This window comes from Mesitornis unicolor, unplaced genomic scaffold, assembly GCF_000695765.1.
Source record: "Mesitornis unicolor isolate BGI_N332 unplaced genomic scaffold, ASM69576v1 scaffold4964, whole genome shotgun sequence".
Classification (NCBI taxonomy): Eukaryota; Metazoa; Chordata; class Aves; order Mesitornithiformes; family Mesitornithidae; genus Mesitornis; species Mesitornis unicolor.
Window position 1 is genome coordinate 944 of NW_010178006.1, and position 18,321 is coordinate 19,264.

At 38.6% G+C, this 18,321-nt stretch overlaps 1 protein-coding gene across 1 annotated transcript; it reads left to right on the forward strand.

Moving 5' to 3' along the window:
- Nucleotides 1-12,370: 12,370 nt before the first annotated feature.
- On the forward strand, nucleotides 12,371-17,820 carry LOC104535906 (the record flags this gene model as incomplete). Its single annotated transcript, XM_010182302.1, is given in 6 exon segments — nucleotides 12,371-12,485; nucleotides 12,587-13,904; nucleotides 14,562-15,211; nucleotides 15,268-15,326; nucleotides 15,329-15,497; nucleotides 15,500-17,820. Coding segments are annotated over 6 exon segments (4,632 nt in total), but the record flags the coding sequence as incomplete, so codon positions are not given.
- Nucleotides 17,821-18,321: the final 501 nt, after the last annotated feature.

Genomic DNA, 18,321 nt, shown 5'->3' on the forward strand with positions numbered 1-18,321 from the left:
GGCCAGTGTAAGAGAGGGCAGGCCCTGCGATGCATCCCCATTAAATACATTAATTCACAGAGAGACAAATCGGTTTGGCCCTGGTCAGAGGTGGGTCCAACATTTTAGAGCTAGGGGAGCTTCTAGTAGCTTCTAACAGGGCTATCTCCTGCTATGAAAAAAACCCCAAAACTCCGCACAGAAAACCCAATACAGTGGAAATGGTCACTTGCAGTCATTAATGGAATTATGACATCAAAGAGATTAGAGAAGATCAGGAAAGTGGAAGGGTTTCTGATTGCTTATCTAAAATTATGATAAATTCATCAGGTTCAGTACTTGAAAAGTCCTTGTGAGATTGAACCAGAGAAAGACAAGGACTGTGTGGCCTATGCCTTGGCACACTCTGACACCTGTATGACCAGCTGCCCTGCTGGAGTCTTGTCTACACTGTAGTCAGAGTTCAGCATGTGTAGATACACCTACTTAGTGCTACCTACTTGTGCTTTAGTTCAGGAACCAAGATCCCAGCAGTCACTCTGATGCATGTTTCACACAAACCAGCGTGAAATTCTCTGAACATAGGAAGTATGATGAAAATTGTTGTGATGTAACCCCAGCCAGCAACCATGCACCAATCAGTTGCTCACTCACCACCCCTCTGGCCAGTGGGATGGAGGAGAGAATCAGAGTGAAAAGGTAAGAAAACTCATAGGTTGAGATGAGAACAGGTTAATATTTGAAGGAATAATAACAATAATAATAATTTATAATTAAAAGGAAATAAACAACAAAAAAAGAGACAAAACACACAAAAAAAAAGTGACACAACCACTCACCACCTGCTGATTAATGTCCAGCCAGTACCCAAGCAGCTATTGCTCCCCCAGCCAACTTTCCCCAGCTATATACTGAGCATGATGTCTTATGGCATGGAATATTGCTTTGGCCAGTTTGGGTCAGCTGTCCTGGCTGTGGAGAAGCTGGGAGGACAGGTGCAATATGAGAAATTAAAGAAGTTCTTGGTTTAATGTAAGCATTATTTGGCAACAACTAAAATATAAGTGTTTTATCAATATTATTCTCAGCATAAATCCAAAACGCAGCCTCATACTAGCTACTATGAAGAAAACTAACTCTATCCCAGACAAAATGACCACAAAAGTCCATGCTGTTCTTTCACTAATAAGAACACTAGTCAAATCTAGCTTGATTTAAGGTGCCCCAGGTATATCTGTGAGGCAATTAGGCAGCAACTTCTAAGAGCAGTAGTAATATCCTATCTGTGGTAGCCTAGGGATATAAGTGAAGAAAATTTTCAAGAAGTAATGGCTTTTATTAGGTATTGTTGGAATATGCGAGCGAGCCTTTGGGCACACTTTTGCTCTCTTGTCAAGCTGCAGCTTAGCAAATTTATTCAGGTTCATGCTTCTTGATCGAACAGATTGAGCAATGAGGTAGGGTACCTTTGGGCAATATCTATACTGTCAGAGAGCTGAGATCTCATGGAGATCCCCCACTGTTCTGTTACCTGCCTAGCTCTGCAGTGGCACAGAGCTGTACAAGAATTAAAGCTCTGTGGAAAAACTGAGAAAGCTTCCTTGAGGCACCTTTGATGACTCAGAAATCAGTGCTCCTGTCACCACGTGACTCTGCTCAGTGTTGATGTACACAGCTCTTTACTGTTGGAGTAGTATATTCTAGAATGAGATAAGGACAGAAAATGGAAAACCCTTCCAAAAAGTACTACAAGAATAATTTCATTCCATACATGTGAATGTGAATGTTATAGGACTAAGTAGCTCACTGGAGTCTATAATTTATATATTTAAAATAAAAAGTTTTAGTCATCACAGTTCTAACTGAACTTTAAGATGGATATTGTAACTTATCTTTAAAATTTTATATACTATACTATTTTCTTAAAGGAATGTTTTCCTTTCGGCTGCTTCCTCCAAATGTGGAATATTGTGCTAATTAACAATTTCATACAAAAATTGTAGAAGGTGTTACAGTCCTCATTACTTTTTAAATACCACTTAATTTACTTCTCATCATTGATACACTTCTCTGGACAGTTCAAACCAGTTTTTAAAAGAACTGCTGGATTCAAAACTGTTGGTCATAAAATATTGTCATGAAGGCTATAAATCCCGTGCCAAATGATCAGTAAGTTTGAAAAAATTTAAAGATAATATGTTGGAAACTCTTTTGGTCTACCAAATGCAGTACTGTTTACAGAAGAGTTAGTCTGAGATTCCTAGAATGCCTTGATTTTCTTTTTTAAGCACCTGATTTGTGCTTATTTGTCCATTTGCCTGCTTGCCTATCACAAATGTCTACTATAAAATTAAAACTGTTTCTGTTTGTACTCCTGTCTGTTTTCCCTGATTAGCCTAAAGGTTTTACTGAGAAGTAATACAATTAGCAATATTTAAAATCATTCTGATGCATATTTCCACTGTCTTTTATTTTTGTTACTTGCAAATGAAAAACATACTGATTGCTGCATTTTTCAAGGTATGGAATTAAAGCTTATACAGTATGAATGCTTCTTCATTTTCTCATTCTTAGATTATACTATATCTTAAACAAAACAGCATGGCTTTATAAAATGACCATGCTGTAAACTTTGCATGTACTGTTAACTGGCATTAGTGAATTAATTAATCAAGACAGGATAGCGGCATGGCAAATGGGGTATGAGTAGGAACAAGATTTGATATACAGGGGATGCTCTCTATCCTGTCTAAGAAGAGGAGGAAGCTGTCAGTCAGTTTTGAATATGCTAGGAGACATACAGTATTAGACAGCGATAAAGGATCCTTCAGGCATATGAAGTCATGATATAGTTATCCAGATTTTCCATTATATAGTGTTGCACATTGTCCCATTACACAGTTAACCGAATTTTCCATTAGTAAGTCACTTCTATCCCATATCAAAATTTAAAATGCTAAATGAAGTATGGTAAACCTGAAGCCTTGTAATCCATCTGTGAGTTGCTGGTGAGGATATTGTTCCCCTATCTTGCTATCGTGTGTGTTTCCTGAACTCAGCTGGGTAATGTGATCTCTATATAGAGAAGTATGGTATTCACTAAAAATCAGTAAAACAAATAGACATTATCACTTTTCTGGATAGATAAATCTTTTTTAGGTAACTTCAGACTAGAGCAGTCTATTGAGTTTTGCTATATTGAACATAGCAAAATGAAAGTGCTGATTGCAATACTATTATATGAATTGTGTTTAAAAAAAGGTTTTTATTCTCTGTTTTTGCAGGATAACTGAATGATTTTAGCTAAATGAAACTGGAAGCAAGCAAGACATATTCCCTGTATTCCTAAGTAGACTGTTAGTATTGATTTACAAGTAGTATTGCAGTATGTCCTAGGAACTTACTAAAGTTCTCATGGAATTTTGATGAACATTGTTTGTTCTTTCAAATTTTTTATGTATCTATTCTGAGGAAATGCTGAGAAAGTCAAGCTTAGCATCCTATCTTTTCTATTCTGATTGAAATTTCTTACTGAATTTGTTCGTTTGCTTTTCTAATAAAATCATGATGGCCATTATGGCCATATATATATATAACGTCATGCTTTTTCAAAAACTGTCACCACACAAAGAGATTAATTACCTTTGGTGAAAATTAAATTTCTGATAACCCCTAAAAATAATGGATCAAAGAAGTAATATACAAGCTCACCATTCAGTAGCTCATTCAGTAGGTCCTTCCTAGGAATAACCTGCTGAATGTTTTTACCTGGAAGTCTGATTATATTGGTTTTAGAGACAGGAAACTAAGTTCCACAACACATCTACAACACTTCACTGTAGAGGACAGATGTACCAAACTGAACAAAAAAGCTATCCCTAGCCATCAACCACTATTCATGCACAACATTTGTCACAATTTTACTCATTATGTTGTATTTTATGTGATTTTCATTTTTTTGTTGTCTGCAAAGAGCAGAAGTTGAAGAATCAAAATAAACAAGCAGGACTTATAAGACTCTAGCATCCATGGGAAGAAAAATAAAAGCTGTTGCAGTAAAAGATTCTGCTTCTGTGCTATGTTTCTGTTCAATTATAAGATTATCTGCATCTGTATTGCATATTAGTTCAGGCCCATAGTGGGGCTTCAGGCCCACCTGAGGGGTCAGATGTGAGGTCCATATCCCATCTTTGTTGTCTTCTAAACTAGCTTTCCAGCCAAGGCATTCTCTGTACTGGAGAGAGCCAGCTAGTTGTCTTCACAGGGAAATTCATGTTCACACTTGGCAGCTACAGATGGTTTGGCTAAACTAAGCTTCCCAGCTTTGACAACCTGAGGTTGAACTCGAGCAACTGTGTTCCTAAGGGCAGTAAAGATATAACTAAGAGACAAACCAGTAAACAGAACTGCTGAGCTTTTGAGACTCTTAAATACTATCACATTTATAGAAACTGTCCAAATCTGGATGTATTAAAAGTTAGATGTGTTTTACTGGGAAGCTTTAACATTCATTTAAGAAGTTACCTTAAATAGCAGGTTAATTAATTCTGAGAGTCAATTGTTGGCTAAACTTTTGCACACCAGAGCATCAGATATTGTGTGTACTCCAGGCGTTGCAAGTCTGGAAATGCTCGTAGAAACTCTTATCTGTTTTGAACTATTCTTTTATAACAAATTCACATGAAAATTGAATTTATTTAGTTATTATTGGTTCAACAAAAAATTAATTTGAGGAATAAGAAATTATAAAAACAGAGCTGGATTCACTCTTTGATAGTTGCTATGTAATTACATTGATTGTAAATCAGTGAAACATCCAAATTTGATGTTATGCCACTCTTCTGACAAGTGTGTATAGCATTTTTCTCTATTGGTTACTGTTTTGTCCAATCAGTGCCCACACTCAATTCAAGTATTATTAACTTGAGTCCAAATACTATGGAAAGAATTTTTGAATTATGGGATATGCAGAGACTTCTTGCACATGCTAACTTTCTCAAGATGCATCCTGATATTTTGTCACCAACTACAGCATAAAGCTTGTTTTATCAAGAATCGTGAATATTTTTCAGGCTAAAGTAGATGAGATAATTTTATTTATTTTTCTTTATTTTATATTTTTTATAATTTTTCCATTTATTTTCTTTTCATGATTCTATTACCTGAGTGCGATGACAGTATCAATTGTGCATACTGAGAAGTCTTGCTAAAAAAAAATGCTTAATGTCTTAAATGATAGAAGGCAAACAGTTATGTAGAGAGTCATCTTGATGTGATAGCCCTGGTCTCCATGAGACTTAAACAAGTATTCTTTGGGCTACATTAGCAAAAAAGGTGACACAACAGCAAAGCAATTGGGAAGGGATCTACCTTACAAGTCCAGCAGCACATTCTGAAGTTTAGAGCTAGTGTAGTAGCCTCTTTGTTTTAGCTTGTACTCCTGGTACAGGAGCAAGGCTTCTTATGATTTTGGATCTTTTTCCAATTACACTTATTATAGTGCCTTCCATCACTGTTCTCTCTGCTGCCATACTAACTGCGCAGCTGGAGCTCTTATTTGAATGGAGAATTTTATTTGAATCCTTTGCATAAGATCTGTTTTCACACTTAAAATAAAAACAAATGTTATAGCTTGATTTACTGGGGGAACACATGGAGGAAAGACAAAGAAATTTAAATATTCAGAACTAGTATTTCACATTCTGATATAAAATGGCAAAAATGTTTAATCTACCCATATTTGATGGGTAGATTAAACATGCCTCATCAACACAAAATATGGCTCATTGGCCTCAAAATACTTATCAAAACTAAGAACAATTGGCAGTAGGATGTACCCTATCTGAAATCTGATGAATTTACATGTACTACCAAAAAGTAAACTTAGCATGATTGTGGCAGCTGTTTTGAGAGCCAGGGCTAAAATAAGGGGCACTGAAATTTTTCAAAGTGAATGGAGAACACAGAGGTACAGAAGAACTGGATAGTTTACTTTCACTAAATATTTGTCACTAACGGAATACTTACCAACAAGGCTCATCAATCAATGCTAATATAGTGTCTCACAAAAAGAACAATGGTCAGTATGTTCAAATGTCACAGTACAGTTACCTTTGCACATTCTAAAGATGTCCATTTTTCTTTACATTCAGTAATCAGGCAAAGCCAGACACTGGATATGCTGAGAGACACAATATTTTTCTTTGATATTGTACTTCAGCATGCATGCTGCTGCTCTGCAGATCTCTTTATTCAAAACTGGTTGCAGTTCAGTGCTGTTTGCTCTTATAATGCTGCCTTTTCCTCTTAGACCTCTTTATTGCTTTGAACTTTCCTTTGCAGTTTTCATTTCCCAAATGATATTTCAGCTTATCCATCACTCATTTTCAATGAAGTTATTCTACTCAACTAAAAGTAACATAAGTTTAGATGTGAAGAAAATATTTTTTTAAAAAAAGATTCTATCCCACCAATCACAGTCTACACGATGTTAAATCAAATTCTGATGTACAGTAAACTTTATTTGACAGTACAGGGCACAAAAATCATAAAAAGTGGTCACACTGCAACGACATTGCTGGTGTCATAAGCTGTACATGATTTTCCTCAGATTACCTGAATGTGGATCAACCTTATATCTCTAACAAATATGTTCTAAATAATAGTATTCCATTACATATGCATTTTTTTTCTTATAAAGAAAATGCCATTTAAAATAATTGCCATACTATTCTCTTGCTGTCTGGATTTTTAGCACAATTATGATAATCCACTGCTATAAGAGTTGAATATAACAAATACAATTCATATCTATGTGCTCATGCAGCACACCTAGACTCTGAAGAATGCTCCAAATACTGCGAGTTTTGTGAGTAGATGTTTGTATGGAACTTGCACATCAAAACCAATCAGAATAGGTTGATATATGTATCTGTTTTTAAACCATCATACTAAATTTACTTAGGCTGAAACCACAGCTATCTGTCTATGATTAGTTGGTTTTACTATAAACCACTGAGCATTTCCTTTAAAAGTGTTTTTTTCAGTAGATGTATTTTATGAGTGATGTCTTCATTGGGAAATCCTTTGTGAATTAGAAGAATGTAAAACCAAATCTGCTCTTTTTTATTTCTTGTTGCGTAATATGACTGTTGACTATTTCTGTGAGGTTTCTACAGACTATCACAAGTTCTTATGCCATGCATGATAGAGTTAGAATAATGCAGTTTTCTTTTTATTTTGCTAAACTTTCAACTGCCTGATCAATCTGTAAAAGATTTTAAATGTATTTTCCTCTTTTAAGATACAGGACTAAGACAACAAAATATTACCCTAGTACACTTCTCCTGCATGACGATCTGGAGAAAATTGGACAATAAGGAGAGAACATATGGTAATATTCTTCCTTTAGAGTACTTTTGTCTTTTAGTTATTTTCTACTGAAAGATTTCTGAAAGGAAACTGCTATTTGAACCACAATGATTTTCTAGGATCTGCACAGATGTAAAGGAAGATAAGTAGGATTTGTTTGTACTTTTGCCACAGTTTTGACCCTTTTATGTTTAGGCCCAAATTTTTAACAATGTAGGTTCAGCAAAGTCACTGCATACCTGGCATAATTTTTAATATCCTGAAAAATTATTCTGGACAGATATATAAGCTATTTGAAACAGCCATGCCTCCAGCCAGTACCTGGAGAACTTATTTTCTAGAGAACAACTCTTGTTCGTTCTAAGGAAGTGGTTTGGCATTCTATAAACAGCAAATACGTTAATCTAGAAAAAAAGGTATTTCAGTTCAGAGTTGAAGAAGTAAAAGATAACATAAAAGCCAGTAACACATTTAAGCTATTTGTTATGTCATTTAGCAGTAGTACTAAGTGATGTATACTGCTATTAATAAAATACTACAACGTAGAACTAATAAAATAAATATAACAAAGAGTGCAAAAATATAAAATAAGTTCCAAAATAAGGTACCGAGTAGAATATACTACTTAAACTTTTATGGAAAGTTTAATTTAGCAAATGCTGGCAACTGAATTTCATCTCAGTTGGCATAATCTCACATACACTAACAGGGTCACTGAAACACCACTTTCTAATGAAAAATATTCTAACATAGTTTTCAGCAACTCTAGTAATTTTTTTCACTACTTTTCTCCTACACTCTGTTACACTCATTTGTAGTTTTATAATTTAAATTGGATTGTAAGCTTTTCATTGCAGATACTGTGTCTCCCAGCCTCTGCAAAGCACTTCTGAGGTTCCCTTCTAATTAGAATCCCTGGCAATGCTGTGTTAGAATGATATTGATAATATTAATCTTACACAACTCACATGTACTTCATGGCTTTTTATGAAGAATCTATAAGTTTATGATCGAAATGCTACTATTATAGTTAAAAGGCTGAAATTAAAGAATGCTACTCACTGGAAATGCCCACTTGTTCCAAGTAGTGTCTCTCTTTCAGCCTGGAATTTTCTCTCTGTAGGAGAATTTGCATGATAAAAGCAAATGATGAATGCACATGGGACTGAAATGTTTGGGAGAGGAGCCTGTGACAGTTCCTTTGAAGCTTTAAGAGTTTATAATGTAAATAAGTATTTAGGGGATTATTAGCATTCATATATTTTACACCAAAGGCTTTTTGTAAGGTCAACTTTTAAGCAGTTGAAATACACCAAAAGAACTGTAAAATGTATGTGTGAACATGTTCAAAGACTTTAGAGAGTATGGGCTGCAGAATAGTTTTATTTTACTTTTAATATGATAGAATATATGCCAAATTATTGTCTGTAATTGGTTGCCATCGAATATATATAACATAGGCCCTGGGAGTTCTGGAATGCAAGGACTTCTGAAAATTTTTTAATATAAAGTCATTTTGGTTCCAGAATAACACAAAAGAAGACCAGAGATAACTGAAAAAAAAAAATCTTTCAGATGAGCTTTGAAAACAAGCAGAACACCATTTTAATATGGCCACGAGAAAATGTAACTTATTCCTGAGAAGTATAGTTAAAAGTTCAGTGACTGAACTAACATGTTGACTACAATGCAAATTAAAGTGTTAAACTAATATTGAAATGAAGACTACTTCATACAACTGTTATCTATAACATGTCTGAAAACCAGTCTTCCTTTTCAATGACCAAATGCATATTAGATGTCTTGTAGTACACATTTTTAAAGTCAAAAGCTGAGGCAAATGACCAGTGGAAATCTGATTTCTACTTAAATTATTAATACTATGATCTAATGGCCTCACAGCAAATAATATCTCTGTGAGACTTACTGCCTTTTTGATTTATTGCACATATTATTGAAATGTTGATAAAAAGCTTCTTTTCACATCCAAATAAAAACATGCAACATGAAAATCTAAGAATCAGAAGTTGAAATCAATGATACCTTTTTTTTTTTTGCATACATCCATGTTGACCTGAATTTTCTTTTCATAGCAAGTAAGTAGATCTATTAAAAATACTTGTGCAGATGGAGTGGATTCCAACTGTCTGTGACACTCCATCACTGAATTTTCATGAATGATGATGTAACCATTGCTTACATTAATATTATAACTTCAATCAGAATTTTGACTATTTGACAAGCATGGAAGTCATCCCTAGCAAATGAATTTGGTAATACTATGTGCATTCATGTATTACCAAATTACTCATACACTATGCTGAAGCTACAGAAAGCTGTCAAAAGGTGCTTGTCATCTGTTATCACCATTTGTTATATCCCCTGGAAATCTAATTCAATTACACTTGTCAAGAATAAATCAAGAATAACTTCTGCAAAATGAATATTCCTTTGTTTCACTCACTGTGCCTTGAGGAATCTTTATCTCCCTTTTGTCTGTATTTTGACAATTTACTTCATAAGCAGGAAATGACAAAGAGCATAGCAGGAAAGGGAAAGAAAAAATGTTGGATAGCACTCCTTGAGATAAGTTAGTTCAAAAAGCTGAATTATTCATACATCGATAAAGTCACACCTAGGGAAGTGCGAAGTTGCTTATCATAAGGAGAAAGAAGGAAATAATTTAATCTGTTTACTAACATGTATAATGCAGCCATTCACTTAATTCTGCAAACATTTTCTTATCGAACTGCTTCTTAGAAAATGAGAAATAAATTGCTTCACTGTATTTATACATTGCTTAGATAGCAATTTTCCTTCAGTATTTGTCAGACACTCCAAATAGCCATAACTGCACTATCTGTAAAGGGAAACAACAGCACCACAGTAATGCCAAAGTCATGTTTCCTCAGAGTTTTTAAATAACAAGTTTAGAAGTACAAGTTGGCATTTTTGTGTTAATCTGCTGGATAGTCTCACTCAATTAAAATGCAAACATGGAGATATGAAGAAAATTCTGAATTTGAAATACCAAAATTATAATATTAAAAAGTCCTATTGACATATAAGAAAAGACAGTTTTCATTATCTAAAAAAGTAACCTCTCCAGGAAGCTGAAATTAGAAATTAATCTTGAATTGCTGCTTCTAAGACCCTGCTACATTACTTGTGAACTTTTATTGAAAGTGCAAGTATATAAATAACTTTTGCAAGTATACATCAATTAAGCAAAAAACCCACAGTCAAGATGCACAATTTTCTTCCATTGAAAACTTTTTCTTTTTGTCAGGTACTGACAAAATGTGATTATTTTAACAAAAAAATCACCTTGAGTTCAAAGGACAAATTATCAGTCATATATGTTGCTAAGAACCATTCATTCAAGTTGCTAATTGCATAGAAATTGTTATAATTGCACTACAGAAATATTTATATATATAAATTTATGCAATAAAAATTTAAACTAAGGAAAACCCATGTTCTTTCTGTTTCAAAAGTGCTTGAAATTCTTTTAAATGGAGGAAAGACAGAGTATAAAAGCAGAATCTCTTCAGCTTCTGTCTGGATGATTAAAAGTCTAATTCCAGTTTTCATTCATCTACAGTTAAAAACACAGATTTGCAAACATATTCAACATAAGAGATAGCTTAGAGCATCTCAAATGCCACTGAACGCCTGTGTTCAGGCAATTTAAACAAACCTTGGTTGTTTATGGTAGCTGAAATCTCTCTACATCTCCTTGACTGTGTTTTCCAGGGGCTTGACAGAGTTGCCCCACCTGGGTGGATCATATCAATTGAGAAATGTTGAGACATCATGGGTCTCCTGTAAATCCCATGCCAGACCTGAGTGGATGTCTTGGATACTCTGAAGACTCTTAGAGAGCTATGACGTCAGCCTGTTGTGCTATTTTGGGTGGTAAGCAGCTATATAATTAGCACAGAAGTAGAAAGCTACATGTATGTACCTAAATACTGTCTTAATCAGGAACTGAATCCCACCCCTAATATATATTTTATGTATAGATTTATTACATACAGCTTATATATAATATTATAGATATAGATGATATAGATAGAGATAGAGATAGAGATAGAGATAGAGATAGAGAAAAAAAAAATTCTTGATATTAAAACTAGAAAAATGACTTCATATATTTGGCAAGAACTGTTATATTCATGAAGGTTAAAGCTCATCCTTGAGCCAACTTCATGTTAGTGAAAGAGGTAAGAACGGAGTAGGTAGAAGAAAAAGGAGAGCACTTTTCAAAAGTATCCTGTTACAACTTAGAAGCAATAATCTTAAATGAATTTAGTCAATTAGTTTGGAAACTTTAATCATGAAATTTCTCTGTTAAAGAGGGTGATTGACTCTGTAACTGCTAATTTATGTCCCTTAGAGGAAAACCTCACCTTGTGAAAGCGGAATTCAGTGCAACTTTCAAATACTGGGGATAGCACAAAGATCAAATGAAAATATTAATTGAAATTGCAAAAATTATAAGTGACAATTTCCTTAATCAAAAACTGTTAGATTTGACACAGGAAAAATATATTACCTCTTATCTTCACATGATCATAGAATCATGGAATGGTTGTGGTTGGAAGGAACCTCTGGAAGTCATCTTGTCCAACCCCCTTGCTCAAGCAGAGTCACCCGTTGCCCAGGCACCGTTGTCCAGATTGGTTTTTAATAACTCCAAGGATGGAGACTCAACAACTGTGGAGTGCTGGCTCTCCCAGCGCGGCCATGATCTTGTCGATGTGACCAACCCAGTGTACGAACAAGGGTAACCTGACCTGCAAAACAACTTTAAGGGAAGTAAGAGCCAGACTCGCTAACCACAAGTAGGCGTACCGTCCATACGTCAGAGCACGTGGACAGCAATCACTTACCAATGAGAAACAGCTTTGAGAGCGTGAACAGTAGTCATTAACCAATCAGCTCTATGTAATCGCTGCGTGCTTTGCTCGTGATCAAAACCTTGACTATAAAAGTCTTGTAAGTCTGCTTAATAAAGGAGAACGATCATACTCACATTGAGATCTCATTGTTACTCCGGGAGGTCCGGATCCCACTCCGACATCTGGTGGCAGAGGATGGTTTCTCCCTGCGCCTGAAGCTCCGAGGCTGCGGTAAGCAGCTAGAGGAGGGGAGTGGGAAACCCGGTTGAGGGAAGCGCTGCTTGTGCAGAGACAGGGCAGACGCCGGTGTGAGGTCGCTCCTCACCCCTCAGCAGTATGGACGCTGAAGCTGCGGCCACGTTACTCGCTGGGTTCCCTCTCTAAGAGAGGGATAGAGACACCAGCGAAACATTTACACCAGCTTATTAAGCTAGGACGACGGTGGGGGTTTTTCAATGAAACGCCCTTATTGTTCTCAATTGAGGAATGGAGACACTTTGGGAGTACTATGTGGCAAAAAACCATTGAGGGGAATGAAAAGGAAGAAAAAGAGATTAAGACGGTTCGTAGTCTTTGGAATACTGTGCTAGAAACATTAAGAGCCTTAAAGGCGGAGCGAGAGGTGGCCTGTGCCACTGCCACTATGCTGGGACCAGGCGCAACAGCGAAAAAGCCGTTAAACTCGTTGGGACCGCTCGCGCATTTTTTTGGTGTGAATGCTGTTAGAGGGATGAAAGGAACTGTGTGCAAGGATATTAATGAATTACAAGAAAAGACGCATAATAATGCTTTGAAGGAGATACACACTTCTACTGCTGACTCACCGCTGAGCGTACAAAAGGCGGAACTGACTGAGAGCAGTAACAACCAGAGTTCTGGAGAAAGTGCGGAAGTAAACACGGTAGACTACCCAGAAAGAGAAGGTGCCCGGCCGAAAGTTAACGCCTCCAGGGAGAGTGGAGGATCGTGTCGACCACAGCCAACTGCCCCGCCCCTAGAAACAGCTGTTGCGCCGCAAATACCACCCTCCACGACGCTGTACCCACCGTTGCCGTCCTCTAACGGGTCGTCAGGATGTACTACGCTGGAGCACTTACAGAATTCAACGCAGCCTCATTCAGGATTATTGCAAGAAGTCATGCGGCAGCTGACAGAGCTAGAAATGCACCAAAAAGAAGCAAATAGTCTTCCACCGTGCCTACAAAACCCCTCGAATACTTACAAGCCCCCACGATGTAGTGGCATAATAAAAGATGCAATAATCGAAGGGCAATGGAACAGCAAAAATGATCCTTCCAACTTTGCTGTTCCCGTTATACAAAGGGACGGAAATGGAATTTGGGAACCTCATGACTGGAAGATTTTGCAGCAAACCCGAAATACAGTAACTACTTATGGTGTGAAATCAGAGGCAACACGCCAAATTGTAAGATGGATGTTTACTGCAGACCTTATGGCTCCACACGACAGTCAAAACCTAATGCGACTGCTACTCACACCCACGCAATTTCTGTTATGGACAGCTTCGTGGCGACAGCGAGCTGCTAATGTTGCGGCTCAGAGGCAAGGAGATGGAGATCCTCTCCGTGGAGTTACGGCTGATATGCTAAACAGGCAAGGACCGGACCGTATAGTAGTATCCAAGTGCAGGTAACCTTCCCAGCGGGCATGCTACAGCTTTCTGCTCAAACAGCAATAGAAGCCTTTCTTGACTTACCGGGCCGTCATTTGGCAGTCTCACCCAAGGTGCAACCGAGAAATATAGTCATTTTGTGGATCGACTCTGGGAAGCAATAATGAACCACCCCGATCTGTCCGGAAATAGTAAGGAGCAAATGTTCCAGGTATTAGCCTTTGACAATGTGAACAAGACTACAAAACAGTTGCTGGCCAGCCTACCCAAAGGCGCTGGGGTAGAAGAAATGCTCCTTTGAGTAGAGAGAGCCGAAGCCCAGCGACACAGAAACACAGTTGCTGCAGCAGTCCAGAGTGCCGTCTGTGAAGTCATACAACCCCTTGCGGCCGTCGTTCAAAAAGGGCAAAGACACTCATCCAAGCAAGGGTCTAGGCGGCCACCTGAGCAACCCTTTCGAGGAAAGTGTTTCCAATGCGGAGAGACGGGTCATGTGAAAATCAACTGCTGAGCCACCGTCTGGTGTGACCAATGCCAAAAGAATACACATGCTTCCAGAGCCTGTACGGGAAACTTCAAGCCGAGCGCGGAACGAGGCCGTGTGACAACACAAATGAATCCTCAGAGTGAAACACAGGTTTTTTATCACAGCAACAGCCAGCCCCCTGAGGAAGCTTGGGCTTCGACCTGGAAACCGGATTAGATGCCACCTTAATAGACACTAGGATTCAGAAGATTCCCAGTACCGCTGTAGGACCTCTTTATAACAAGAAAGGCGGGATTGGCGGATTACTACTTGGACGATCTTCTGCCGGAGTAAAAGGACTTCTCATTTTACCAGGAGTTATTGACACCGACTATACGGGTCGCATCTATATCATGGTTCATACTGTCAGCCCACCTATGCATATTCCTAAAGGAAGCAGAATAGCCCAGATCGTTCACTTGCAAAACCCCTTGGGGCCCTTGACACGAACAGCAAAGTACCGAGGAGACCAAGGTTTCGGATCATCTGGAGCAACTGTTTGTTTCTCAGTAAAGATGGAACAACGGCTTATGATGAGAATAACGATGTCACAGCAAGGAAAGGCACGGAGCATCAATGCCATGTTAGATACAGGAGCAGATGTCACCATTATCAGCCAGAAAGTATGGCCACAGATGTGGCAAACAGAAGTACCACTCTCAGGGATTGTGGGAGAAAGGGGTCATTCTACACCCAATGTCAACGTGGAACCAGTCCAGTTGCAATTTCCTGAGGGACAGCAAATTAGTCTTAGAGTATATGTGATGGCCCTACCCGGGACCCTCGAGGCACTAATCAGTCGAGATGCCTTAGGCCAACTAGGTGCAGTCTTGTCAACGAAACCTTTTTGATAGTGGGCGCTGGAGAGCAGTCGCCTAACCCACGCCTAACCTGGACTACCAACGAACCTGTGTTCAACCATGGGTTGACCAGTGGCCCATGACATCAGAGCGACTGCAAATAGTTTGTCAGCTAGTAGAACGGCTTAAGGCCGGACATATAAAACCTTCAGTTAGTCCATGGAACACCCCTATCTTTGTTATTCCAAAAAAGAGCGGCAAATGGAGACTTTTGCATGATCTACGAAAGTCAACGATCAAATGCAACCCATGGGAGCTCTACAGCCTGGTATGCCATCTCCTTGTATGCTGCCGGAAAAGTGGCACTTATTGATCATTGACTTTAAGGATTGTTTTTTCACAATCCCGCTACATCCTCTAGACACAGAACGTTTCGCCTTTTCGGTGCCGTCAACGAACAAAGCCAGCCCAGCAGAACGATATGAATGGGTTGTCTCACCACAAGGCATAAAAAACTCACCTACCTTGTGTCAGCTTTACGTTGCTTGGGCCCTTCGGCCAATACGTCGTCAACGGCTGCAAACCATTATCTATCATTATATGGATGACATTCTTTGTTGTCAGAAAGAGCCATTCTCGGAACAGTCTGCGAAACAACTACAGGAGGTGCTGGCTCAAAAAGGACTTGTGGCTCCTGAAAAGATTCAGCGCGCGTCCCCTTGGAAATACCTAGGGTGGACAATTTCCAATTCACAAATTCAACCACAGAAAATAGACCTTAATACCCAGTTGACAAATTTAACGGATGTACAAACATTATTGGGAGACGTTCAGTGGGTTCGGAACTTTGTAGGTATCAACAACGAAGACAGTGCACCCTTGACAACACTCCTGAGAGGCACAAATCCTGCAGAACAAGTGACTTTACAGCAAGAACACCATCAAGCACTACAACGCATTGTGAACAAGTTGCAATCAGCGTGGTCTTCGCGACGTCTTGCCCACTTACCCGTATCCTTACTTGTACGCAATAATAGTGTATCACCATTTGCTGTCATTTGTCAGTGGCTAAAGAAAAAGGGGGAAGTTTCCCCTGTCAAATGTGCCCCTAATAAATGTGACCGCAGAGACGAGTTTCAAATCTTAGAATGGGTATTTTTAAGTGTACAACCAAAAACCAGTGTACAGACGCGGACGGAGGCAATAGGGGAACTAATAAAAAGGGGGAGGGCACGAGTTGTAGACATTGCCGGTGAAGAGCCGCACGATATTAGTCTACCAATTAATGCTGTAGAACTGGAATGGTGGCTCCGTAACGCCACAGGAATACAGGAAGCGTTACTGGGATATGGAGGACAGGTACATTCACAGCAACCAAAAGGCAAAATATGGCAACTATTAAGGCACAATCAGTGGCTGGAAAAACCAAAAGTATGTCAATGCCCGATTGAAAATGGTGTTACTGTTTTTACGGACGCAGGCAAGCGCCTGCGATGGGCAGCTTGTGTCTGGAAAAAGGATAATCAATGGGAGCAACATATTATACAGGGAGAACAACAGGATACTCTCCAAACTCTGGAGTTAACTGCCGGAATCTGGGCCTTGAGTAACTGGATAAATACACCTTTAAATGTTGTGACTGACTCACTGTATGTAGCAGGCCGAGTGTCACGAATGGACAATGCCTTATTAAGGCAAACAGCAAATCCAGGACTGGGGCAATTATTCATCCATTTACGATCTGTACTTCAGCAACGAACTCAGGTTTGCTGTGTATTACATATTCACAGTCACCAACTAAACATAGGGCTGGGGGAAGGCAATCATAGGGCAGACAGCTTAGTTAGCCCAGCATTTCATTTGCCCCCCATGGATAAGTTTCAACAGGCTAGGCAAAGCCACAAAAATTTTCACCAAAATGCAAAAGGGTTAAAAAGACAATTTGAGCTAACAGAAAGTCAGGCAAAAGGCATAGTACAGGCCTGTCCCCGATGTGGAAATCACGGCCCGGGTATAGGCCTGGGGGTAAATCCAAAAGGTTTGAAAGCCTTGGAATTATGGCAAATGGATGTTACTCATATTTCTGAATTTGGTCGTTTGAAATATGTACATGTGACCATAGACACCTTTTCAAGAATGATTTGGGCAACCGTGTTGCCAGGGGAAAAAGCGTACCATGTATGTAAACATTTACTTGCTTGCTTCGCGATATTGGGAGTCCCAGAACAGATTAAAACAGATAATGGGCCAGCCTACATGAGCCAAAAATTTAAGACTTTCCTATCGCAATGGGGAATCAATCATAGTACGGGGATTCCACACTCTCCCACTGGCCAGGGAATGGTGGAACGCACCCATCAAGTTTTAAAAGATTACTTAAATCGGCAAAAGGACAAGGAAAAAGAGGTGCAGCAAAGGTTACACCGTGTCCTCTTTACGCTAAATTTTCTCTGTCTCATGGGAGATAAGGAAGAACCACCAGTAGTAATACATCACCAAAACTTGAAATTTAATTATAAAACAGCTATTCTACAAATGATGGTACACTATAGGGATCCAACATCAGGTATCTGGAAAGGACCTGTGCCTGTCATTTATAATGGCTGAGGATACAAGTGTGTTTCCACAGATCATGGTCCGGTTTGGGTGCCTAGCAAGTATGTGAAGGCGGAGCTACAGACTAGTGACCAGAGGAACGACGAATGTAATGACTAAATGTCCTGAAGTTTTAAGGATGAGTATTGTATGACTCGAATGTGCACATTGTGATCCCTGGGTCTTGTGTAAGTGTTGTATGTGTCAAAAGGAAGAGTGGAAACGAGCAACCTTAGCTAAGCGCTGGTGTCAAGAGTGTTTAACACAACAGTTTGAGCTACCTAAAATCCTGCTCACTACTGGACAGGAAACAGAAGGAAGTAACAGATATTATAAATATCACAGTGAATGGATTCGCATGGTGTACGATCAGTCAAAAAGGCCACTCATGTCCCACACGGAATGCAGTAGAAAAAACTTTGTCCCAGTTATTTGGACAGTATCTAAAGAAAATTGGGTAGCTACAAAGCGAAGGTGTGAACAGCATTTTCGTTGGAAATGGGAACGAAAGAA